This window comes from Chiloscyllium plagiosum, unplaced genomic scaffold (assembly GCF_037043375.1).
Source record: "Chiloscyllium plagiosum isolate Xiang-an unplaced genomic scaffold, Cpla_swu_hap1 HiC_scaffold_37, whole genome shotgun sequence".
In the NCBI taxonomy this organism is placed as follows: Eukaryota; Metazoa; Chordata; class Chondrichthyes; order Orectolobiformes; family Hemiscylliidae; genus Chiloscyllium; species Chiloscyllium plagiosum.
Window position 1 is genome coordinate 27,329,768 of NW_028270175.1, and position 26,015 is coordinate 27,355,782.

The 26,015-nt window shown below is 44.6% G+C and overlaps 1 protein-coding gene across 1 annotated transcript in view; it reads right to left on the reverse strand.

Annotated features, from left to right (window-relative positions):
- Positions 1-26,015, reverse strand: part of fhad1 (forkhead-associated (FHA) phosphopeptide binding domain 1) — a 169,945-nt gene that overhangs the window by 21,795 nt on the left and 122,135 nt on the right. Inside the window, exons 26-29 of the mRNA XM_087980527.1 lie at positions 22,093-22,226; positions 10,460-10,552; positions 7,680-7,900; positions 3,280-3,448 (exon numbers count right to left, since the gene is read on the reverse strand). Coding sequence (XP_087836653.1) covers positions 3,280-3,448; positions 7,680-7,900; positions 10,460-10,552; positions 22,093-22,226 — 617 coding nt within the window. The remainder of the gene's footprint in view (positions 1-3,279; positions 3,449-7,679; positions 7,901-10,459; positions 10,553-22,092; positions 22,227-26,015) is intronic.

Sequence of the window (26,015 nt, forward strand, 5' to 3'; positions counted from 1 at the left end):
CTACCGTCCAGCCATATCAGATAACCACCCACCCTTGTCAGAGGACATATAGTCAACTAAAGTAACAGCCTTTCGGTCAGCAGCAACAAAGGAGCTTTTAGTCTGGTGACAGTTACCTTCAAGGGAGTACATTGACATTGGTTTGTTCTCGTGGCAAGAATTATTGGTCTAATTTATTTTTGTCTTTGGTAAATAACAAGCAAAAGAAATGATCTATAAGGGCAATTTGATTGTGGAAGGGATGAGGAATTGTAGGTAACATCACAATTGATCTGAGTGGTCATCAAACATTTGGATGTTCCTTTGGACTCAGTCTCTCTCTGATCAAATATCCTTTTATTGTTGGCAATGAGCTGGTTGCTACAGTTCTGATTGGACTGGAGTCCCAGATTTACTTGGCTGCTCTCTGTTGATCTCACTGATATCAATGAAGTTGGGGAGAAATACCAATTGTACTGTTTATCCTGATGGAGTGGACAGCATTACAATCAGTTGCAGGTTGAGAGAGATTGCTGTGAGAGGGCAGCAGTCACTATTTGGGGTTTTCACTGAGAAAACCCCTGAATTGACATGGAGACAGGTTCCCTGTCCAGTTAAGGCTGGTAGTGGTCCAAAGATATAAGACCAATTCAGAGGAGCAGCAGTTGGAAATGGAGGTTCGAACATGGAGGTGCTCAGTCAACAGCTTTCTAGAAATCTTGAAGAGAATGTAGTTCAAGAGGTAACACTTATTCTGACAATGCCTGATGAACGTATCCCATCAGTCACTGCATCAAAGGTCAGATCAGCTTTCCGTTGTGTGAATCCGAGGGAAGCGATGGGACCAGACGGAGTACCAGGCCGTGTACTCAGAGCATGTGCAGATCAACTGGCAAAGGTCTTCTCAGACATCTTCAACCTCTCCCTGCAGCAGGCCACTGTCCCTGCCTGTTTCAAGAGGGCCAACATCATCCCTGTGCCTAAGAAGGCTCATGCAGCATGTCTCAATGACTACCGCCCAGTGGCCCTAACTTCGGTCGTCATGAAGTGCTTTGAGAGGTTGGTCATGGTATTAATCAACTCCAGCCTCCCCATACTCTTGACCTACTTTAATTTGCCTATCGGACCAACAGATCCATGTCAGACGCCATATCACTTGCCCTTCACTTCTCCCTAGAACATCTTGACACCAAGAATAGCTATGTAAGAATCCTACTCATTGATGACAGTTCAGCCTTCAACACTATTATCCCCCTCGAGACTGATTACTAAACTTAGTGATCTCGGACTAAGCCCCACTCTCTGCAACTGGATCCTCAGTTTCCTGACCTACAGGCCACAATCAGTGAAGACTGGGGACAACATTTCATCCTCACTAACACTGGAGCCCCCCAGGGGTACGCACTCAGCCCCCTGCTGTACTCACTGTATACCCATGACTGCGTCGCCAAATACCAGACTAATGCCATTTACAAGTTTACTGATGACACCACCATAGTCGGTCAAATCTCGGATGGCAATGAAACAGACTACAGATGGGAGGTGGAAGACCTGGAAAAATGGTGCACTGAGAACAACCTAGCTCTTAATGCCGGCAAAACCAAGGAATTCGTTATTGACTTTTGGCGGGATGTTACTCATGCCCCTCTAGACATTAACAGCACAGAGGTGGAACGAGTGGACAGTGTCAAGCTCCTGGGAGTGGTCATCCACAACAAGCTCTCTTGGACTCTTTCATGTGGATGCACTGGTTACAAAGGCCCAACAACATCTCTTCTCCCTCAGGCAGCTGAGGAAATTTGGCATGATGGCGAATACCCTTGCCAACTTTTATAAGTGCGCCATCGAAAGCATTCTGTCTGGATGTATCACTACCTGGTATGGCAACTGTACCATTTAAGATCAGAGACAGTTACAGAGAGTGGTGAACTCGGCCCGGACAATCACAAAGGCCAATCTCCCATCTATAGAATCCATCTACCAGGCCCGCTGTCAGGGAAAGGCTGCCAGCATTCTCAAAGATCCATCCCACCCTGGCAATGTTTTTCTACAACCTCTACCATCAAGAAGGTACAGAAGCCTGAACACAAGCACCAGCCGGTTTCAAAACAGTTTCTACCCTACTGTCGTTAGAATACTGAATGGACTCACAAACCCATAACATTCGCCTGTACCTGTGTTTTTGTTTTGCCGCTGTTTACCTATTATTTACTTATCTATGCTACTTAACTCCGTGATCTGCCTGTATTGCTCGCAAGACAAAGCTTTTCACTGTGCCTCGGTATACGTGACAATAAATTCAATTAAGTCATTCAATTCATTCCTGCAGCTAGGACACTACCATCAGGATTCGGAGGCTGATGCAGGAGGCAGGAGAGTTGATCCTCTGTCCTGTTCCCAGGTACTCCTCTGCCCCTGCCAGTTCAGGAAACTGAAGATAACGAAGTCCCTGATGACCCCAATCAGCTCGTTACCTTGTGGGAGCTGGTAGCTCTGCTGGGCCAGAGCACCCTCTGGTGAAAATGGCCAGAACTGTTAGCGAGTCACCATAGACATCGAACGCAGTATTTTTGAACTCCAAAAACCCCCATGCACCATCCAAATATCCTGTTGATACTGACCAATTCACTGCCACAGAAGTCCATGGAGGCCAGGTCATTGAGTATATTTAAGACGGAGATAGATAGATAGGTTCTTCATTGTAAAGGGGATCAAGGGTTACGGGGAGAAAGTGGAGAATGGGGTTGAGAAATGTTTCAGCCGTGATTGAATGGCAGAGCAGACTCGATGGCCTAATTTCTGACACTGACCGTGTCTTATGGTCTTATGGGCCAGCCAAGTGTGGAAAGTAAAAGCGAAACTTGAATTTATATAACACCTCTCACAACCTTGGGCAGCCCAAAGCACTTTTCAGGCCATGACGTCCCTTTGACATGCCATTGCTGTTGTAATGTGGGAGAGGAAAGGCAATGCAATCCATGCATCAGGAAACATTGGCCCCTACAGGGGGGGTGGGATGGTGGGGTGGGAAGGCAGAGACAATGAGTGATAGCTTCCAATGAGATGGCCAGTTTGTAGACTATGATGGCAAGAATCAAGAGAAGAAAAATCAGAATTCAGGTGGGGATTCTACCCTGAAATACAAACCTGCTGCAGCTTCTGTTTCTGATGCAGGTCTGCTTTTGACACTGAAGAAAATTTCTTTCTGAAAGGCAGGCGATGTGTTGACAATCCAGCACTGGACCAATCACATATCAGTGAGTTTGCTCTTTGGCTGACCTCCATTTTGAGGCCCCTTACCTTGTGCTGCTTAATGACTTTGTTGAGTCTCTTCTCTTGGTCGAGACGTGACTGCGTTCGCTCCAGAGACTCTCGAATCAGGTTGTTCTCCTCAATCTGTCGCTGTAGCTGCTCCTGCAAGCTCTCCACATTGGCTTGGCACTTGTGTCGAGTGACCTCTGACCGTCTGCTGACACCAAAGCGACAGGAGGGAAATGTGAGGAGTCTGGAGGTTAGCTGTTTGGCGAAGCTTTCCTTCTTATTCCAATTGGGAAACAGGTGCACAACCATGGACCTTCTTTCACCCAATGCCTGCACAAGTCATGGACAAGACTGAGAAAGGGAGCAAATGGAGTGTGAGGTAAATTAGAAAGAGGAGGTGAGGTAACACCAAGCTTGGCTTTTGAAGTCTAGGTTCTGGTGGCCCTGTTATAGGAAGGATATTATAAAGCTGCAGAGGGTTCGGAAGTGATTTACCAGGATAGTGCCAGGCATGGCAGGTTTGACTTAGAAGGAGAGGCTGGATGGATTGGGACTTTTTTCACTGGAGCATAGGAGGTTGAGGGGGGCCTTATGGAGGTTTATAAAACCATGAGGGGAGTGGATAGGGTGAATGGTAGGTGCCTTTTCCCTCGGGTGGGGCATTTTAAGACTAGGTGGCATATTTTTAGGGTCAGCGGAGAAAGATTTTAAAAAGACGAGGGCTAACAACAGCGTGTTTTTTGTGGAATGAACTTTCAAAGGAAGTGGTAGATGCAGGTAGAATTACAAGATTTAAAAGACATTTGGATAAGTTCATGATTAAGAAATGTTTGTAGGGATATGGGCCAAGCGCAGGCAGGTGGGACTAGTTTAGTCTGGGATTATGGTCAGCATAGATTGGTTGGACCGAAGAGTCTGTTTCCATGCTGTATGACTCTATGATTATATAAGGAATAATTATATTGGGAGCTTGCAAATGAGGTTGCATTTCATCCAAGTTAGCAGAGCCTGGGAATTGCTTCTGAGCCTTCACCATTAGCAATGGCACAGCAAAATATTTCAATTCCATTGGTGACTCCTCAGATCCTGACGCAGTCTGAGTGTGTCAGTTATAAGGCCTGGACAACATTAAAACTTGGGCTGATTAGTAGTTTGTAACACTCAAGTGCCAGGCAATGAGCATCTTCAACAAGAAGTAATCCATCTATCGCTCCTTCACATTCAATTACAATAACGTGAGTGCGTTTTCCCACGTCTAACATCCTGTGGTCATTAGGTTTTTCTGCTGTAGCATGTGTTCCGTCAGCACAATTTAACTATAATGTGATTGGTGAATTGTGGATGCTGTTTGGATAATGTGAACTTTCTATTGAATGGGTACAGCAATTTTCTATTAGCAATCTTCTATAGTGCAATATTCTATAGTGGTTTTCCATAGCGACTTTCTATAGTGCAAGGTTACAGATGAACACAACTGTTGTGTTATAGCAGAACGACCTGTACTGACCAGAAACTGAACATATATAATTTCCTGCTGATAGTCAATGGCTTAATCATCACTTAATGTCCCACTGTTAACATCTTGGTGGGGAGTGTCACTATTGGTCAGAAACTGAACAGGATCAGCCCTATAAATATGGATTGCTGTGAATAATTTTTTCCAGGGTGTACAGGGCTGTGTTCGAGCACAGCACTGTTTGGGATCTTATTTGGCAACTTCCTGTGATCAAAATAACCCAGAGAAAACACAGAAGTGCTAAATTTAACATGGGGGTTGTGAAGGGTCAATGTGATCTCGGGTCAGGTCTTTGAGGGGAAATGGGGATCCAAAAGATTGAAAGGACTTTTTTTATTATCCACTCTTAGTTGCTCTTGTGAAGGTGGTGGTAAGCTGCCTTTTGGAACCGCTGCAGTCCACCTGCTGTAGGTTGACCCACCATGCCCTTAGGGAGGGAATTCCAGGATTTTGACCCGGTGACAGTGGAGGAACAGCGATTTATTTCCAAGTCAGAAGGTGGGTTGGGGGGGGGTAATGGTTTGGAGAGAAAATTGCAAGTGACAGCATTCTCATGTATGTCCTGCATTTGTCCTTCTCGATGCAAGTTGTTGAAGGTTTGGGAGGTGCTGTCTGAGGATCTTTGGATTTTCTGCAGCGTATCTTGTAGGTGGTACACACCGCTGCTACTGAGCATCGGTGGATGTGGTATCAATCATGTGGGCCGCTTTGGCCTAGATGGTGTCAAACTTCTTCAGCATTGTTGGAGCTGCACCCATCGAGGCAAGTGAATTCCATGACACTCCTGATAAAGTGAAGTTGCAAGTAGATAGGATAGTGAAGAAGGCATTTGTTTTGCTTTCCTTTATTGGTCAGTAAATTGAGTATAGGAGTTCAGAGGTCATGTTTCAGCTGTACAGGACACTGGTTAGGCCACTTTTGGAATATTGTGTGCAATTCTGGTCTCCCTGAGACAGGAAGGATGTTTTGAAACTTGAAAAGGTTCAGAAAAGATTTACAAGGATGTTGCCAGGGTTGGAGGATTTGAGCTCTATGGAGAGGCTGAATAGGCTGGGGCTGTTTTCCCTGGAATGTCAGAGGCTGAGGGGTGACCTTATAGAGGTTTATAAAACCATGAGGGGCATGGACAGGGTACATAAACAAGGTCTTTTTCCATGGGGTAGGAGAGTCCAGAACTAGAGGGCATAGGTTAATGGTGAGAAGGGAATAATGTAAAAGGGTCCTAAGGGGCAACCTTTTCATGCAGAGTGTGGTACCAGTATGGAATGAGCTGCCAGAGGAGGTGGTGGAGGCTGGTACAATTGCAACATTTAAAAGGCATCTGGATGGATATATGGATAGGAAGGGTTTCAAGGGGAATGGGCCAAGTGGGCCAAGTGTTGGCAAATGGGACTAGATTGGGTTGGGATATCTGATCAGCATGCACAGGTTGGACCGAAGCGTCTGTTTCCGTGTTGTACTCTATGACTCTATTTGTGCCTTGTAGATAGTGGACAGGCTTCAGAGAGTTAGGAGGTGAGTTACTCCCCTCAACATTCCTCGCCTCTGACCTGCTCTTGTGGACACTATAATTATCTGGCAAGTCCGGTTGAATTTCTAGTCAATGGTAACCCCGAGGATGTTGACAGTTTGTTGAGTGGCGGTGGTCATTGCCTGGTATTTGTTTGGTGTGAATGTTATTCTTTGTTTTTCTGGTAATTACAAGGATGGTGATAGATTAACATTGAGGAGTAAGGGAAGCAACTGTGTTTCATTTGGCCCATAAGCAGTGCTGGAAAAGCACCCGCCGACTGAATCTGACAAATTGGTCATCAAAAGATATATTGACAAAATACCATTAAAAATGCTGCTAGTTGAACAGAAAGATGCAGCAATTCACTAGGAGTGAATAAAAAAAATTAGCAAAAGGCAGAAAACAATGGGTAACTGCTGGATAATTTAACTTTTGGTGACTAGTGCAGTAGATGGGAGCCAATGATTGGGATACTGGGGCATGGAATTGTGTCAATTAATTTTTACAATTTACAATTACATTTGTTGGTGACACCAAATTGGGGAAGGCAGTTGAACTGGAGAAACTCAGAGATTTCAAACAACACGAAGATACATTTTATATTGTTAGTAAAATGCCCTAAAGTGCTTCTTAGCAGCATTATCGAATATAATTTGCAGAGAATTGGGGTGGGGGAGGTGAGGTTGAGATGTTAGGACAGCTGACCGAAAAGCTTGACCACAAAGATTGGTTTTAAGGAATATCTTAGAAGAGGAGAGAGTGGAAGAAAGATGTAGGGAGAGTGTCCCAGAGCTTCAGGCCTTGATATGGCTACCAGTGGTTGAACAACTGAAACTGAGGATTATCATGAATAGGCAGGATTAGACAGTTGCAAAGATTATGGGGCTAGAGGAGATTACAGAGAAAAGGTGAGGAGATTGAGGTACTGGAGATCAAGGATAAGAATTTTTAAATCGAGGCTTTGCTTAACAGAATACCAATATCTATCAGCGATCCCCCAAGTGATGACGATGAAAAGATGACAGGTTGATAAGGAGAAGGTCAATGTTAGATAAAATGGTGCTGAATGGCCACTTCTGCACCTAAGAGATTCTATGATTCTATGATACTGCATGTAGGAAGTCAAAATAAGCCGCATATGCATTTGGTGAAAAGTGAAATTGAAAAGATATCTGGCATCCCAAAAGACTAGACTCTAAACGTGTTATTGCAGCACAACAACCAGCAAAGACAATGAAATATGGTTAAACAGAGTTCAAACAGTGAAATACAAATGCAAAAAGGTGATGGTGAAAATGTGCACTGCTCTAGTTAGATAGACCTCCAGTTTGGTTGCCAAGCCACAGGAAGACATTCAAACACGAGAAGCAGTGCACAGAAGCAAGTATTCACTTAGATTCTTCCACCTACCTGAGCTGCTGCAGGTCATTCTCATATTCCCCCAGCAATTCATCTTTCCTCTGTAGCTGACCCTTCAGCTGAGTAATTCGGCTGTTCACCAGCTCCAGGTTCCTATGCCGCACTTTCCCAAGCTTCACCCTCTCATCCCGTGGAACATGCTTCAAGGAGAGGGACCCCGAAAGTTCCTTCACACTGAGCAGGCTGGAAAGAGCCTTTACCAGGTCCAGATACTACATGATGGGAAAGAGAAAGGCAAGAAATGGACCAGCATGCCCAGGAACACAAATGACAAAGGATCTAACACACAGGTTCACAAAGTAATCAAATAGACTGACTACTTCTCGTCATAGCCCTCAAAAGATTTGGAATGCAAAGAGAAGGGAGTAATGTTTTTGTTGTAGAGTCTTGCGTGGTAGCAAACACTGGCCTTGGAAGAGATAACACATACGACCCCGCAGAATGGCACTAAAATCTTTAATTATAAGGAAGGGTCAGTAAATGTCATGGGTATTCCCATGCACTTCAAAACTTGGCGGATGGGTAAAGATGAAGGAATTTGACAGGTTAAATATCGAGAAGCTGTGGCTTCTAGTGGGGAATCTAGGACAAAAGCATAATCCTAAAATTAGAAATAGGCCATTCAAGAAGCACTTTTTCACACTCACAAAGGATAGATAGATAGATAGATAGATAGATCCCCTATAGTATGGAAACAGGTCCTTTGGACCAACAAGTCCGATCGTCGAAATTCTCTCCCCAGTTGTTGTTGCAGGGGGGCAATTGAAATATTAATGGTGGAAAGTGAGACGTTTTTGTTAAGTAGAAGTGTCAAGGGAAACAGATCTCAGGTGAGTAAATGGAGTCGAAATTCAGGTTAGAATGGCAAAGCAGGCTTGTGGGGCCGAATGGTCTTCTCCTGTACACCATTACCACAATATCAGTAAAACTGAGGTAGGGATACAGCCACAACCAATGTGAAGGCTATCTTAATTAAATATTTCAGGGAATCCAGCAGCAATTCAGGTGAGGCTGAAAAAATAGACCAGAGTTGAGCAGTAACAATATGAGAATTGGATCCATGTTTTCAAATTTTGTTTGATTCTTTTTTAGATCATTAAGGAAGTACAGGCAACTTCTTCACAGATAATTAACCATCCGGGGAAGGCCAATGGTGGGACGGACAGAAGCAGGCTTAATAGGGTGGCACGGTGGCTCAGTAGTTAGCACTGCTGCCTCACAGCACTTGGGACCCAGTTTTGATTCCAGCTTTGGGTGATTGTCTGTGTGGAGTTTGCATGTTCTCCCAGTATCTGTGTGGGTTTGCTCTAGGTGCTCCAGTTTCCTCCCACAAACCAAAGATGCACAAGTTAGGTGAATTGGCCATGCTAAATTGCCCACAATGTTCAGGGATGTGTAGGTTAGGGGCAGCAGTCAGTTGAAATGTAGAGTAGTAGGGGAATGGGTCTGGGTGGAATACTCTTTGGAGAGTCGGTACGGACTTGTTGGGCCAAATGGCCTGTTTCCATACAGTAGGATTCTATGATGCTCATGAAAAGACTTCTCCCATTCTTCCAGTCAGAAATGCTCTGAATTTAAGAAAGACGTTTAAGGGCATTTTTCCTCAGACCTTGTGTGAAAATGTAATTTGTAGAATCATTGGGTATTCATGATGATGTTTTGTTGAAAATTGTTTTTGTAAATTTGGGATGTTTCCTTGTTCCATGTTGTGGACAGCGGCTGTGATGTGGTTTGTGCATGGATTCTCTGTTTTCATTGAGAGAAAGTGAGGACTGCAGATGCTGAAGATCAGAGATGAAAATGTGTTGCTGGAAAAGCGCAGCAGGTCAGGCAGCATCCAAGGAACAGGAGAATCGATGTTTCGGGCATAAGCCCTTCTTCAGGAATGAGGAAAGTGTGTTCAGCAGGCTAAGATAAAAGGTAGGGAGGAGGGACTTCGGGGAGGGGTTTTGGAAATGCAATAGGTGGAGGGAGGTCAAGGTGAGGGTGATAGGCCGGAGTGGGGTGGGGGCGGAGAGGTCAGGAAGATGATTGCAGGTTAGGAAGGCGGTGCTGAGTTCGAGGGATTTGGTCCTTGGACTCCTCCATCGCCAGACCATAGCCACACGACGGTTGGAGGAAGAGCGCCTCATCTTCTGCCTGGGAACCCTCCAACCACAAGGGATGAACTCAGATTTCTCCAGTTTCCTCATTTCCCCTCCCCCCACCTTGTCTCAGTCAAATCCCTCGAACTCAGCACCGCCTTCCTAACCTGCAATCTTCTTCCTGACCTCTCCGCCCCCACCCCAATCCGGCCTATCACCCTCACCTTGACCTCCCTCCACCTATCGCATTTCCAAAACCCCTCCCCCAAGTCCCTCCTCCCTACCTTTTATCTTAGCCTGCTGAACACACTTTCCTCATTCCTGAAGAAGGGCTTATGCCCGAAACGTTGATTCTCCTGTTCCTTGGATGCTGCCTGACCTGCTGCGCCTTTCCAGCAACACATTTTCTTCTCTGTTTTCATGTCCTGTACCTTTTGGCTTAGTTGCTAATTATAACTAACGCAATGATTTTGCAATGGGCAAGACAAGGAGACAGAATTATTTCAGACAGTGTGGGGACTGAATCCATTCTGTGGCTGTTATTTTACAATACAATCTAACCCATTGAGTATCACACCCCTCCTCTCACCCATGTAGAGACTACAGGCATAATGGTAAGGCAATATTCACTGTCATACTCTGTAGAGTAAATGCTGAACCTTCCTTCCAGAACTGGGGTCTACTTACCGTCCTTTCACTGAGGTCCAGGGCCTCAGACATTTCCAAACGTGCTGTCCTATCGATGGAGGCTTCAGAAATGCAGAAGGAATCCTTTTGCTTCTATAATCGAGAAAACAGGCTATTACAATTGTGCATTTTACATTAAATTACACAGACTTTAAAACACAGAAACGGGACATTCAGCTGAAATGGGCTGCAGCAGTCTTTATACAGCACACACCTACCTTACTTCATTCAATTATAACATCATTTCCTTCTATTTCCTTTCTCTCTCATGTGCTTACCTAACTTCCTCCTCGATACACCCTTGCTATTTGCCCCTGTCCCTCAATGTGGTGGAGGGTTCCACATTTCTCATCCACCCCTGGATAAAAATTCTCCTGAATTTCACACTGGGCTTGTCAGTGATTGTCTTAAATGCACAACCCTGATGTGCCTTTGAAGATGTTTTAAGAAGGTGAGAGACATCAAGCGCCTCCATGATGGAATTGAGCACAAACGGTCTTTCAGACTGATCTGAAAGCAAAAACGGCCAATGAAGACAAAAAGTGCTAGAAGAACTCCAAAAGCCGCAGGTTAGGTGGATTGGCCATGTTAAGCTGCTCATAGTGTTCAGGGATGTGCTGGCTAGGTGGGTTAGCCATTGGCAAATATAATGTAGGGTGATGGGTCTGGGTGGGATGCTCTTCAGAGAGTCAGTATAGACCAGTTGGGCCAAATGACCTGTTTCCACACTGTTGGGATTCTATGAGGTCTGGTAGCATGTGTTGAGAGAGAGAGACAGAAAAACAATTACTGCTTTGAGTCCAATAACTTTTCTTTGGAACTGAAGAAGAATCATATTAGACTCGAAACACTAAATTTGGTTTCTCGCTCTCTTTCTCCACAGATGCTGACAGACCTGCTGAGCTTCTCCAGCACTTTCTGTTTTTATTTCATAAACTCACCTCAGATGCAACTTCTGCAATCTGACCAGTTACCAGTTTCAGTCATACTGCCAAACGTTGTCTTAGACTCTGAAGTTTGCGTCAGGTTTGCGACCTGCCAAGGATTTCAACAGATGTTCAGCACAAAAAGCAGAGTGTGACTGAAGCACCCAGAGCAAGAAGTGCCAGGTCTCAGGTTTAACATCAGGTGTCTGGTTCATCACCTGATTGGATCTGTGATTGTGAGGTCTCCATCTACCGTGAGAAATCCTGGGTGAGGAAGGTCCCTGGGCCCTCCAATGTTTGCCTGTGAACATCAGACAGCATTGAGCTGAAAGTTAGTGAAAACAACAGCACTTGTTACCCATTCTGAAATACTCTTGCACTGAGTGACTGACTAGGACATTACTGAGTGCAGTTACCAGTCAGTTACATTATTGTAGGCTGAACCAAGTAGGGATGGACAAATTTTCTTTCCTAAAGGGCATTAATAAACTTGATGGGTAAGACAATCAATATCAGATTCATTATTAAAATTAGCTGTCAATCCCAGATTCCTATTACGTGAATGCATTCCCACCAGCATCCATGATGGGATTTGAACCTATACCTCCAGGGCTGTTCAGATTTCCTGAAGCAGTGACACTAGCTCTAGGCCACCATCACCCCTGGGGTGGAATGCTTTCTGTGCTTTAATTGTCTATACACTCACTGTAGCAGCTCAGACCATGAGGAGGTACCACGGGATGACTGGGCATAGACCAGCAATGAGTCACTGTATGCAGAACAGGGAGGGAGCATTAACAGGGCAGATCTAGTTGAAAATCAGACCATTTTAATCTCTGTTCTGGGAGAATTCAACAAAAGAGCCGTTGCATAATTCCGCAGAATGAATTGTTAGAGAATTCTACAGCAGGAAGTGCCATAGAGCAAGTAATTTAACAAACTAGTAAATGTAAATAAATGCGAGGTCTAAAATTGCACTGTTTTGACAAACAGCTCATATCAGATTTGTGAACTGACATGTCCTGCTATTGAGGAGCACTTTGTTGAATCAGTATTGATTCAGTGGTTGCAGCTACAGTGCAGGCAAGCAGCTCACCATGGGATAAGAAAGCCTGTGGTCCAGGCATTTTGTCCTCATCCCCCAAACCGTTTAACTTGTGTGAATTTGGACTGAGAGTGCCAGTTATCCCTGTTTTCTCCCCAATTGTGAGTTTAAGTCCCACTACAGAGGGCAGTCATGTGCCCAGGTTAACACCCACCCTACTGCAGCTCTGAGAGAATGCTGCACTGTTGGTGGGAATAACAGCTATTACTTAACTGGTGAAAAACTACAGCACGCTGCTGTGCAGTGGGACCTGAGTGTTCTTGTGAATGAATTACAAAAAGGTAGTTTGCAGGTGCAGCAGGTAATTAAGAAGTCAAATGGAATTTTGTCCTTCATTGCCAAAGGGATGGAGTTTAAAAAAAGAGAGGTTATACTGCAGCTGTATAGGGTACTGGTGAGGCCACACCTAGAGTACTGTGTACTGTTTTGGTCTCCTTACTTGAGAAAGGGTGTACTGGCACTGGAGGGGGTGCTGAGGACTTTCACTAGGTTAATTCTGGAGTTGAGAGGGTTGGCTTATGAGGAGAGATTGAGTAGACTGGGGCTATACTCATTGGAACTTAGAAGAACGAGGGGGGATCTTAAGATATAAAATTATTTGGGAATAGATAAGACCGAAGCAGGGAGATTGTTTCCACTGGCGGGTGAAACTAGAATTAGCAGCGCATAGCCTCAAAAAAAGGGGGAGATTTCAGACTGAGTTGGAGAAAGTTCTTCACCGAAGGAGTTGTGAATCTGTCGAATCCCCTGCTCAGTGAAGACTACCTTATTGAATGTTTTTAAGACAAAGATCTTTGAACAGTAAAGGAATTAAGGGTTCTGGTGAGCGGGTGGGTAAGTGGAGCTGAGTCAATGAAAGGATCAGCCATGATCTTATTGAATGGTGGAGCAGGCTCGAAGGGCCAGATGGCCAACTTCTGCTCCTATTCCTAAGATCTTACATTGTCTATCAGATGAAACATTAAACTGTGACACTGGTAACTTGCACCAGTAATTCTGGTATTAAAGAAGCCTGGAGAAAGTGAGGACCACAGATGCTGGAGATCAGGGTCGAGAGTATGGTGCTGGAAAAGCACAGCAGGTCGGGCAGCATCTGAGGAGCAGGAGAATCAACGTTTCATGCACAACCCCTTTACTAGGAACGGGTTATGCCCGAAACGTCAATTCTCCTGTTCCTCAGATGCTGCCTGACCTGTTGTGCTTTTCAGCACCACACTCTCGACTATTAAAGAAGCCATGGTGCTATTTGATGATCCAATAACTCCATTGATCTCAAAGAACAGAATGAACAGAGATTTACAGAACAGAAGGAGGCTACTCGTCCCATCCTGCTCTTTGCTTCGCACTACATTCCCACCTTTTGTCCGTAGCTGTGGAGGGTCCTCACTCAAGTAGCTGTCCAACTCCACTGTAACATAATGTCTGGAATCAACTTCAACCAGCTTTCCAGGCAGAATATTTCAGATACTGACCCTCGAGAGACCAGCCAGAGTAAATGAGCTGTGACAGGAATCTGAGAGATAACTAACTGAGAGACTATGCAAGTTTTCCTTTCCACTTTGTCTTGTGGGGAATTATAGCCAGACCTGATCATGTCATCACTCTTTGTAGCAGGGCTATTGGACAGCAGTCAATAGGAAGCCTGGGGAATAAGCCTCATTGTACATTGCACAAATTTTCTCCACAATCACCAGGTCCTAATGCTCCTGGCCTGGGTCAGCTCAGTCAGCACTGACAGGGCATCAAACCTTGACCATTCTGGTCTGTAGAATTCTATGGTATGTTTACCCATGGGCACCTCTGCACCAGCCTTTGGCTTAGTGGCAACATTCCTGCTGAGGCAGAAGATGCAGAGTTTGAAAAGGAGAATAGAAGATGCTGAAATGCTCAGCAGGCCTGGCAGCATCTATGGAGAGAGGAAAACAGAATTTACCTTGACCTGAAGCAGTAACTCTGCATCTGTCTGAGCCTTGCTGCCAGACCTGCTCAAGGTTTGTGGACTTCCCTATTTTTGATTTTGGAATTCCAGTATCCGCATTAATGATCCGCAGTTTGAGTTTTGCTTCAGACAGCCTCAGTGAGTGTAGTCGAGAGGTCTGTTTCTGTACTCTGAGTGAGTGTCCAGAGAGGTATTTGTGCCTGGCAGGTAGACCTTTTGTATTGCCTTTTGTATTGCCAAGAGGGTCTTCCCCTCAGATAAGCCTAACCACCCTGTTCTCCAAGGAGCATGAGGGCATGAAAACAGAAACATAAAATCCTCCACAATAGAATAATTGACATTACAGGCAACAATACTCCTTGCTCATGTTATCAGCAGAGTATTAAGTACGTAGTTAATTAACTAGGAATTAACTCTATTAGTGTGAAACTAAGTCACTGTAAATTTATTAACTGTGTCACTTTGTGTAATCCTCTTCATCTTTTAATCCCACTTAGCATTCGATACAGATGCGTTTCACCAGATCTGATATACCAGACTTAAAGCCAATATTTTTCTGGGCTTTTCATTATGCGCAATGTAATATCTTTTTGTGAATGTAACATATGAAATTGTAATATAAACCTCTGTAAAGTTCTGCATATTATTATATCACAGAAATATGCAATATATAAACACAGAAGCTCTCAATTTCCTAACAGCATCTCAGGCATCACTTTGTAAATTCTGCCTCCTTGTGATCACAACAGAGCAAAACCCAGGCCCCCAAAATGTCAGTGACTGAAAGAATCCAGCAGCAGTAAGATACAACAAGGCTGCAATGAGAAATGTTAAAAGGTACTGGGGTAAGAGATAGTGAGAGGAAGTTCTGAGTTCTATTGATAAAAAATATAATTATTTATATCATGGCTCTTGGAAGATGATCAAAGTACCTGTAGAATATTTGGCACCCACTTTACACAGGGAATACTAGCAAGTTGAATTTTGGTTGAGGGAGCACTGTGTGTTGAGTTGAACATTTTACTGGAAGCACTCTGTGCAATGTAGATTGTGGTTGTAAATAAGGACCTATGAAAAATACTTCCAGAAATGAGGGATGCAAAGAATAAAGTGTGAGCCACAGGTGTAAGTGGTCACCATTTTGAAATAGGAATTAAACTGCATCAGTAACTTCAATCAATTTGGCATTTGTTTCTGCATAAATTCAATTCTTCAAAAATACCTTTAGCCATTAACAAAACATTTTAATTCTAATCAATTTATTGCCTTCAGCACCTGATGATGAAGGTTTAATGAATTTATCCTGAGTTACTTTGGAATCATTGTAGAGATCCACTCTGGATCAGATTTCAGTTTCAGAATCATCCCTCCACAACAAATCATCTTCCTCTTCATCCAATGTATTGGATATTCTGTTTTTTTTAAACAAATCTGATAATAGCATCCCTCTATCTGATGACATGACTGTTGTATTGTTGTATAGATTCCAGACCAGATAGGCCGCTCCCTTTAAAACAATCACATGTCATCATGACATGTAACCTTCTGGTATGAAGATAAACCCCCTCACCTTCAGCTACTCTTTCTGTGTCCTGGAGTCAGTGTAATCAGTCATCTGTTTGTATATAAAGCACTGTGATATCAGTAAACACAGAAACAGACTGTATGTTAGTCTGTGATATTATAATCAGTAAACAGGCAGTGTTGGAAATAAACTTCAAGACATTTGTCTCAACAAAAACTCCCAAGTCTCTGTGCTTTACGTTACACAGGCTAACATAAACACAAAACACGTCATGGCAGTAAGTGGGCACTGAAAGATAATGGTGACAGTAACTGGACACTGCAGACTGAAAAAGTGATGCCAGTATGGTACTTCTGAGAAGTCTTCTTCCTAACATTTATCTATCAATCTGCCAAGTTCAGAACTGAGGTTACAACTACAACCAAGACCGAACAAGTAACGGGTACAAAGCAGGTACTGACGCTTAGTGAGCACTGTATCATTCTCTCTCTCTCTGAAACACAAGGTTGTTTTCAAGAAGCCCAGGATATTTCCAACTTTTTTAATAAAATGGCAGCTAAAGGATGCTGGAAGGACAGCTCTAATTTAAAAAAAATGATTCAACAACAAAAATAAAAGCAGTTTAGAACAACAGGAAAAACGTTTGCTACACTGAAAAGGCCTTACCTGTATCCAGACGACAGTTAATTCAGACATTTTCTACTGGGTGTGAAAATTAAAAAAAGGGAAACATCACATCATCACTGGTTTTTTCTTGGTGTGAATGCCAGCTATAGGCACACACCTATAATGTCTAAATTCTTACAGCTGCAATAACACAAAAGAGAAAAAGCCAAAAAATACTCGCTGCAGGATAGCTTTTAGCTTTCACTTTTTAAAGAGCATGATGATACACAAGGAAAAATGGAAAGTAGATATCTCATCATGGATCGACAGTCCATTGGCTTTTCTTCAGCAGTTCAGTTGATTAAAGAAAAAATGTTGAGTTTCAGGAACAGCAGATAGCTGACAGAGAACACCAGTCAGTTACATTTCTTCCTGGGCACTGAGGGGTTAAGAAGAAAGTAAATTCCCTGGTATTTCTGATCACATGCAAAGATCCTAAGAGAGGTTTTTTTAATCAGATATCAGCAGATTATGTTAAAGCTCAAGTCAGTTTCAAGATACACAGGCTTGAGTTCATGTCATTATCCAATATCCAGGTGAAAAGACAGACCATTTCAAAGGCAGGTGTCAACGTAAGGGTGAGAAATGTGATTTCACTGAAGCTAATATGGCTGAAAGGCTTCTGGCATTGGCTCCACACTCATCAGTCCTTCAGAAAGCCACTCCTGGACAAACTCACACAGCACACCATTGACACTTCTCACGAAGAATGGCACAAACGTAAAGCAATTGCAGCAAGGACTCTGGAACAATGACAGCAGCTATCAACACATTCAATGGAATATCGAAATCTTGAACAAAGCGTGACTTGTCTAATCTAGCCAGCCAGTTTCCAGCCTTTCCTGACATATGCAAGCTATATTGTATAAGAGGGTCTTGGGCTAAAATATGGAGGTCATTCAGTTGCCCTCTACATTCCCCAGGACAATACAATGCTCCAAAGCAGCATTTGAAGGAAAGCCAATCAAGGAACAAGGTCAAAGTTACATCCATGGAGCACAGTATGTTAATGAAGGGCAGTACGGTGGCTCAGTGGTTAGCACTGCTGCCTCAGTGCCAGGAGCCTGGGTTCAATGCCAGGCTTGGGTGACTGGCTGTGTGGAGTTTGTACATTCTCTCCGTGTCTATGTGGGTTTCTTCCTGGTGCTCCGGTTTTCTCCCACAATCCAAAGATATGCAGGTTAGGTGAATTGGCCAGGCTAAATTGCCCATAGTGTTCAGGGATGTGTAGGTTAGATGCATTAGTCAGGAATAAAAGTAGAGTAATATGGTAGGGGGAATGAGTCTGGGAGGGTTACTCTTTGGAGGGTCAGTGTGGACCTGTTGGGCCGAATGGCCTGTTTCCACACTGTAGGGAATCTATGAAGTTCAAGAGGTAGCCATGATATTATTGCTTGCAGACCGCAGTCAGACAAATAAATGTGGTCAAGCTTTTTTTTTCCTTCAGTGGGATGTGGGTGTTGTTGGTAAGAACAGTATTTGTTACCTATTCCTTGAATGGTGCCCATGAACTGATTGGCTTTCCAGGCCACTTCAGAGGGCAATTAAGAGTTAACCAAATTGTTATGGGTTTGGAGCCACATTTCGACCAAACCAGGTAAAGATGGCAGATGTCCTTCCCTAACGGGCATTAATGAACTTAGATAGGTACTTACAACAACCAACAGTTGTTACAATTAGATTAGCTTTTCAATTCCAGATCTTACTGATTTCAAGTTTAACCATCTGCTGTGGAAGATGTGAGCCCATGATCACAAGACTATAAACATGTTTGCTTCTGAGTCATGGTCAAGAGCAAGCAGCACCGCTGATATATTCCCTTTACATGCACACCAATACGCTCAGGTGACCATTTCACTAAATTCCCTACTCCACGACAAATCAAATATAGCACTCATGCAATAGCTGTTGACACATCAGTATGTTCTGTGTACCTCAACAAATTGTGTTTGACAATGGTTTGCGGAACTCGGTGCTTCAGAGACATATGTAGGAAATGAAGTGTTCTCTTCTCACTATCCACAGATAGTGTCACCCAGAACACACTGCAAAGCTGGGCCAAAAGATCCCTGATTGTCAAATGTAGCACGACTTGCTAAGATAGCTTTGCTCAATCCATGTCCAACTCCACTCCAACAGTTTGCCCTCACTGGCAGCTCTCACACTTGGGAGACTAATCCATACAATTCTTCCTTTCCATACCTTTATCAGCCAGTCACATGTGTACAAGATGGGGGCGGGGGGAACTGGTACAAGGACCAACCAGAACTCAAGTAGTTATCCCAACTTGAAACAGGGCAAAACATGAGTTTGGGATTTTCATACAAATACATGGACTTGTTAAAAGATACTATATTGTTACGTACAGTCTAGATCATATGACATTGTAATGAGCAATGGTTGTGTCCTGTGAAAAAAATAGACAACATATCCAAACCATATATCATCAACTGCACAGGATAGGTACTAACAGTACTGTATACGATATCAGACAACAACCACACATCTATAAGTAACACTCCTTCATCTGTGATGACAGATAGCACACTGGAGAGCAAAGCTACTCTGCTAAGTCATGATAACTGCATAAAGCCAACATCAAGTTGTATCATGCAACCATTAAGACTTTATCTGAAAGTATAGAGGCAAGGAAGCTATGTGTGCTTCTAAAGGCTGATCATGGCCCATGTCAACGCGAGCTGCCCAGCCTGCCTTGCTCCCCTGCAATTTGCCTACCAATGTAATAGGTCCACACTGGACGCCATTTCCCTAACCCTCCACCCATCACTGGAACATCTGGATAACAAGGACACCTATGTCAGACTCCTGCTCGACTATAGCTTTGCCTTCAACATCATAATCCCCTCCAGACTGATTGCTGAACTCTGAGACCAAGGTCTCAGCTCCACCCTCTGCAACTGAATCCTCAGCTTCCTAACCCATAGGCCGCAAACAGTGACGATAGACAACTGCACCTCCTCCACAACAACACGCAACACTAGAGCCCACCAATGTTGCACTCTCCCTGTACACCCACAACTGTGTAACCAAATTCCAAATGAATGCCATCTACAAGTTTGTTGGTAACACCACTGTGGTAGGATGGATATCAAATAACAATGAATCAGGATACACAGAGGAGATAGAGGGCTTGGTGTCATAGTACTGTGATAACAACTGCTCTCTCAATTTCAGCAAAACAAAATAACTGACCGTTGGCTTCTGGAAGAAAGGAGTCGAACACGCCCCCATCTACATCAGTGGAGTGGAGATTGAGAGGGTTGAAAGCATCAAGTTCCTGGGAGTGACGATAACTGACAACCTGTCCTGGACTTGGCATATAAATGCGACAGTCAAGGCACAACAATGCCTCTTCTTCCTCAGGCAGCTTAGGGAAGTCGGCATGTCCATAACAACCCTCGCCAATGTTTACAGATGCAGCACAGAACGCATGCTGTCTGGGTGCACCATGGCCTGATGCAGCAACTCTTCTGCCCAGGACTGGAAGAAACTACAGAAGGTTGTGTACACAGCACAGACATTCATGGAAGCCAACCGTCCGTCCATGGACCATTTATACCTCTCGCTGCTGCAGAAAGGATGCCAACGTCAAAGAGCCCTCCCACCCCAGTAATGCTCTCCTACTACCTCTTCCATCAGGCATGTTCAGCACAGTTTTAGATTAGAAAATTACCACAAGCTTTAATTTTGTTCTGTCAGCCATGCAGACGAGCGCCCATGGTGAATCATGTCATGTCCTGTGGTTTTCACTCGAACTATTTTGAATCTTTCTGCTGCACAGTTCAGAAGCTGGGCATATCAAAATGCATGGACATCTCATGCATGTTGCCAATGTGATATAGCAGGTATGCATTATTTTAGCCACTGCCTGGTGAAACATCACTGGAAATGGGCCATTTTGCCACTGAGATCTTTTTCTAATCTCTGAGTCATCTATATCTCCTACCACAAGACCGTACAGTTTCAGTCCCGAAGTGAATACACCAACTAGCTATTCTCTAAAATCTTCGCTGAACTCAGAGTTTGGTTTGATTTATTTAAGTGTGTATCAGCACACTTTATTTCTGGTGATGATGTAATTATTCTGAGGAAAACCCAGTCAATAGCAAGCTTCTTGAAATCAAGCTAAGGCTGGTTCCTGTTCTTGTGCACGTAACACAAATTGACTATTTTGGTGTTTCGATGACACATTTATTCTGTTGGGATGGCTCATGGAGTAGTTAGACCTGATTACCAGTGCACTCCCCCTGTAAGACACATAACGGTAGTGGGCTATTCAGTAATGCTAGTGCCATTGAATGTCAAGGCATGATGCTTGGAATCTCTTTTGTTGGTGATGGTCATTGCTTGGCACTGTGTGGCCTAAATAATACTTACCACTTATTAGACCAAGCCTGGATGTTGTCCAGATCTTTCTGATATTTCAGGGGTGGTAAAAGGTGCTGAACATTGTGAAATCACTAGTGAATATCCTCACCTCTGAATTTATGATGGAGAAAAGGTAATTGATGAAGCAGCTAAAGTTGATTGCATCTTGGACACTACCCTGTCTCTGAGCCAGGAGGCCCAGTTTCAAGCGCCACCTGCTCCAAAGGTGTTTAATAAGATCTCTGAACCCGTTGGTTAGAAAACATCTACCTTGAGAAACTCCAGCACTGATGCCCTGGAGCTAAGATGCCTGAACTTCAACAGCCACAACTATCTTCCTAGATCCAACCAGTGGAGAGTTTTCCCCGATTCCCAACGACTCTAGCTTTGCTAGGGCTCTTTGGGTCAAATGCTGCCTTGATGTTAGGGGTAGTTACTCTCACTTCCCCTCTGGAGTCCAGCTTTTTTGTCCACGTTGGAACAAGATCAGGAGCTGTGTGTGTGGTCCTTGCTGAACACAAAGTGATTGTCAGTGTTAGTGTTGAAGACTTGCTGTTTGATAGCATGCTTCATCACTATAGTGAAGATTGAGAGTAGACTGATATGTTGGTAATTAGTCAGGTTGGATTTGTCCTGCTACTTGTGGGCAGATAGGACAAACCTGAGCAGCTTTCTGCCATGTTGGGCAGATGCCGGTGTTATAGCTGTACTGACACAACTTGTCTATTAACAGGCCTAATTTCTTCAGCCATTTCTTGATATCGCATAGAGTGAATCAAATTGACTTGAAGGGTGGCAATTGTGATGCTGGGGACCTCAGGAGGAAGCATTCAAAGCACTTACTTTACAAAGGGTTTTTTCCCCCAGTGCTGGCATTCTCTTGCTGCTGACTTAAGTTCCCTGCTGCTACTTTGCAGCTCACTTTGCTATGACTAAGCATCTCTGTGAAGAAAAATCAATTACTTAAGTAAATGAGTGCACTTATTTATGATGCAAAGTTAATGAGATCTTTTGAATGAACAGGCTGGGACATCAGCGAGTTTGATGGCAGCCACCCAGCAGGGTGAAAACTACTAACATTACCAGTTTCGCTGAATCGTTACTGGGTGAGGAGTTGCTGAAGGATTCACTCCCGCTGAGCGCTCGCTGGGACTGCAGGTCAGTCAGCTCCTTCTTCAGAACTGTCAGGTGTTGGGAGGCCTGCTCCTGGCTGATTCCTGCCAAGATCAAAGGTTCAAATGAAATCTAAAGCTGCTTTCTTATCTCCATCCTGTCATCCCACTCTGACATTAAATCCTTGGCTAAGAATTTAAATAAGCCCTTCAGAGGATCCCGACAGTGTGAAAGCAGGCCATTCAGCCCATCACGTCCACCCTGGCCCTCTAAAGAGCATCTCACCCCATCCCTGTGACCCTGCATTTCCCATCGCTACACTATTTAGTCTGCACATCCTTGGACACAATGGGCAATTTAGCTTGGCCAATTCACCAAACCTGCACATCTTTGTGCTGTGGGAGGGAACCCACCCAGACACGGGGAGAATGCGCAAACTCCACACAGCCCAAGGCTGGAATTGAACCAGGGACCCAAGTACTATGAGGGAGCAGTGCCAACCATTGTGCCACCCCTCACAGATAGAGCACAATCAGTCACCTCTGAAAATTACAATGGATTACATTCCTGATCCTCTTGACTTGAGTGCTTCGCGCATGGGAAAGGGTAGCTGAAAATGCCTTGAATGTAAATGTCCCTTCTAAATGGTCACAGTGCAAGAACAGAGACATAGAGACACAGTGAGGACAGGAGGAGAAACAGACAGAGGGAGAGAGCAAGCAAAAGGCAGAGAAAGTAGTAACGGTAGGGAAATGATGCAGAAAAAGAGCAGCACATAGATATCGAGGGAAAACCATCAGGGAGTAAGGATTGATATGGGAAGACAGGTACATCTTACATTTCATCTTCTGCCCCAAAATTCTGGAGGGAGAGCCAACAAAAAAGGAGCATTTTTCACTCCTTTCTGTCTCTGACAGAGCATGAGGAGAACAGAGATGGAGACGCATTTATTTAGAAGAGACAGACAGAAATGGAAATATTTACACAGAGACTGAGACAGGCATATTTGAAGAGTTAGCCGCAGAGAGAAACTATTTTCAAAAACAGAAACAAAGGAATACGCAGGGCAGGACTTAATGAGGCTCATTGTACAGGAGACAAAAGTCCAGTGAAGGACGGAAATTGGGAAGCACGTTGGTGATGAGCAGAATGCACCTACCGACAGCAAGTGACTTTTTATTTTTCAGTTGCTTTGCTTTAAACCCGTTCTAAGGTGTACTGAGATTCCATGGAACGGGAGTCCAGCAAGGTTGGGGTTTGGGGGCGCAGCAACTTGAAAAGAGCAGGAGCTGGTGAGGAAACAAATTAAAGGCCCCATAACGGGTGTTTAGAAAAAGCAAGCTCCAGGGAGAGAGAAAGACAGAGAGAGACAGTGACAACTAGACTGGCAGACTGGTTCAAAATAAGAAGGGACAGTGTGGCTATCAGCTGAGAGGTTTCCCTCCAACAGACACAGCTGTAAGCAGCATGAAATCAACACTGAATGTATTAAGGTGTCTGTACTGTACAGCAGGCACTGTGGACTGAGACTGGCTAATAACACAGGGACTGGACTGTACAGCAGGCATTGCGGACTGATACTGGTTAATAACACGAGGGCTGTACTGTCCAGCAGGCACTGCGGACTGACACTGGTTAATAACACGAGGGCTGTACTGTCCAGCAGGCACTGCGGACTGACACTGGTTGATAACATGAGGGCTGTACTGTCCAGCAGGCACTGCGGACTGACACTGGTTGATAACATGAGGGCTGTACTGTCCAGCAGGCACTGCGGACTGACACTGGTTAATAACACGAGGGCTGTACTGTGCAGCAGGCACTGCGGACTGACACTGGTTAATAACACGAGGGCTGTACTGTCCAGCAGGCACTGCGGACTGACACTGGTTGATAACATGAGGGCTGTACTGTCCAGCAGGCACTGCGGACTGACACTGGTTAATAACACGAGGGCTGTACTGTGCAGCAGGCACTGCGGACTGACACTGGTTAATAACAAAGGGGCTGTACTGTGCAGCAGGCACTGCGGACTGACACTGGTTAATAACACAAGGGCTGTACTGTGCAGCAGGCACTGCGGACTGACACTGGTTAATAACACAGGAGCTGTACTGTACAGCAGGCACTGCGGACTGACACTGGTTAATAACACGAGGGCTGTACTGTGCAGCAGGCACTGCGGACTGACACTGGTTAATAACACGAGGGCTGTACTGTACAGCAGGCACTGCGGACTGACACTGGTTAATAACATGAGGGCTGTACTGTCCAGCAGGCACTGCGGACTGACACTGGTTAATAACACGAGGGCTGTACTGTGCAGCAGGCACTGCGGACTGACACTGGTTAATAACAAAGAGGCTGTACTGTCCAGCAGGCACTGCGGACTGACACTGGTTAATAACACGAGGGCTGTACTGTACAGCAGGCACTGCGGACTGACACTGGTTAATAACATGAGGGCTGGACTGTACAGCAGACACTGCGGACTGACACTGGTTAATAACACGAGGGCTGTACTGTGCAGCAGGCACTGCGGACTGACACTGGTTAATAACAAAGGGGCTGTACTGTACAGCAGGCACTGCGGACTGACACTGGTTAATAACACGAGGGCTGTACTGTACAGCAGGCACTGCGGACTGACACTGGTTAATAACACGAGGGCTGTACTGTACAGCAGGCACTGCGGACTGACACTGGTTAATAACACGAGGGCTGGACTGTACAGCAGACACTGCGGACTGACACTGGTTAATAACACAGGAGCTGTACTGTCCAGCAGGCACTGCGGACTGACACTGGTTAATAACACGAGGGCTGGACTGTACAGCAGACACTGCGGACTGACACTGGTTAATAACACGAGGGCTGTACTGTACAGCAGGCACTGCGGACTGACACTGGTTAATAACATGAGGACTGCTCTGTATGGCAGGCCCAAGATGAATCAGTAAGTCATTGTCATGGTCAAAGGAAAACACAGAGTCAGGTGTCAGAACCTGTTTGAAAGGTCTGGTAAAGAGTTACAGGCTTTGGAGAGTCAGGAAAACATCTTGTTCAAACCACTTGTGTCAGGAGTTATGCAAACTCAGGATGATTCGCCTGCCTGCATTTCTAAAAGTGTGATTTTGAATCAAGTGAGGAAAATGTACCTTATTGCTTCCAAAGGAGTAGTGCAGGTCATGTCATGACCAGCGAGGGTCAGATATAGAGAAAAGCTGCCTCTACACAGTCCCTATCAGGCATTCCCAGAGCACGCACATCGCAGCATTAGATAAAAACTATCCTCTCACTGTCCCCATGAAATTTTCCCAGAGCATGCACAGCATGGCATTGGTCACCAAGTCGCGTCCATCCACACTTTCCTCAATAATATGGGCCATAGTGCGCCTCAATGATTACACTCTTGTGAGGCACCTAGAGTTGCAGCTTTGGATATACCCCAGGTGCTGAATCTTTGCTCACTGTCTTCCCACATCAAACTCAAAATATAAATGTGGCAAAGACTGAGCCACTGGCTACAGAGGGAAATCAAGCTCCATTTACTGAGCAAGTAATTTCTCACAGAGTAAAAACGCTCAACCTCTACCATCATCAGAGACTGTGATAGACAGTCCCCCAGACAGGAAAAGTATTGATGCACCTGAGTGATGACAAATCACCTGCCATGTTCATTCATGCCTTTTCTCCCTTTTCCCTGGAAAACAAATCAAAACCCCCATGGCATTGGAGGCAGAACTATCCCAGCATTCAATGCAGTAGTAAAAGCTCTCTAGTAAAACTGAGGTAATATTGGGTCTTTTTAAATGACAATTACTTCCATGCATACATGGGAGTTAGCAAGTGGGCCAGATACCGAACACGGGACAGCGAGCAGGTTTAAGTGC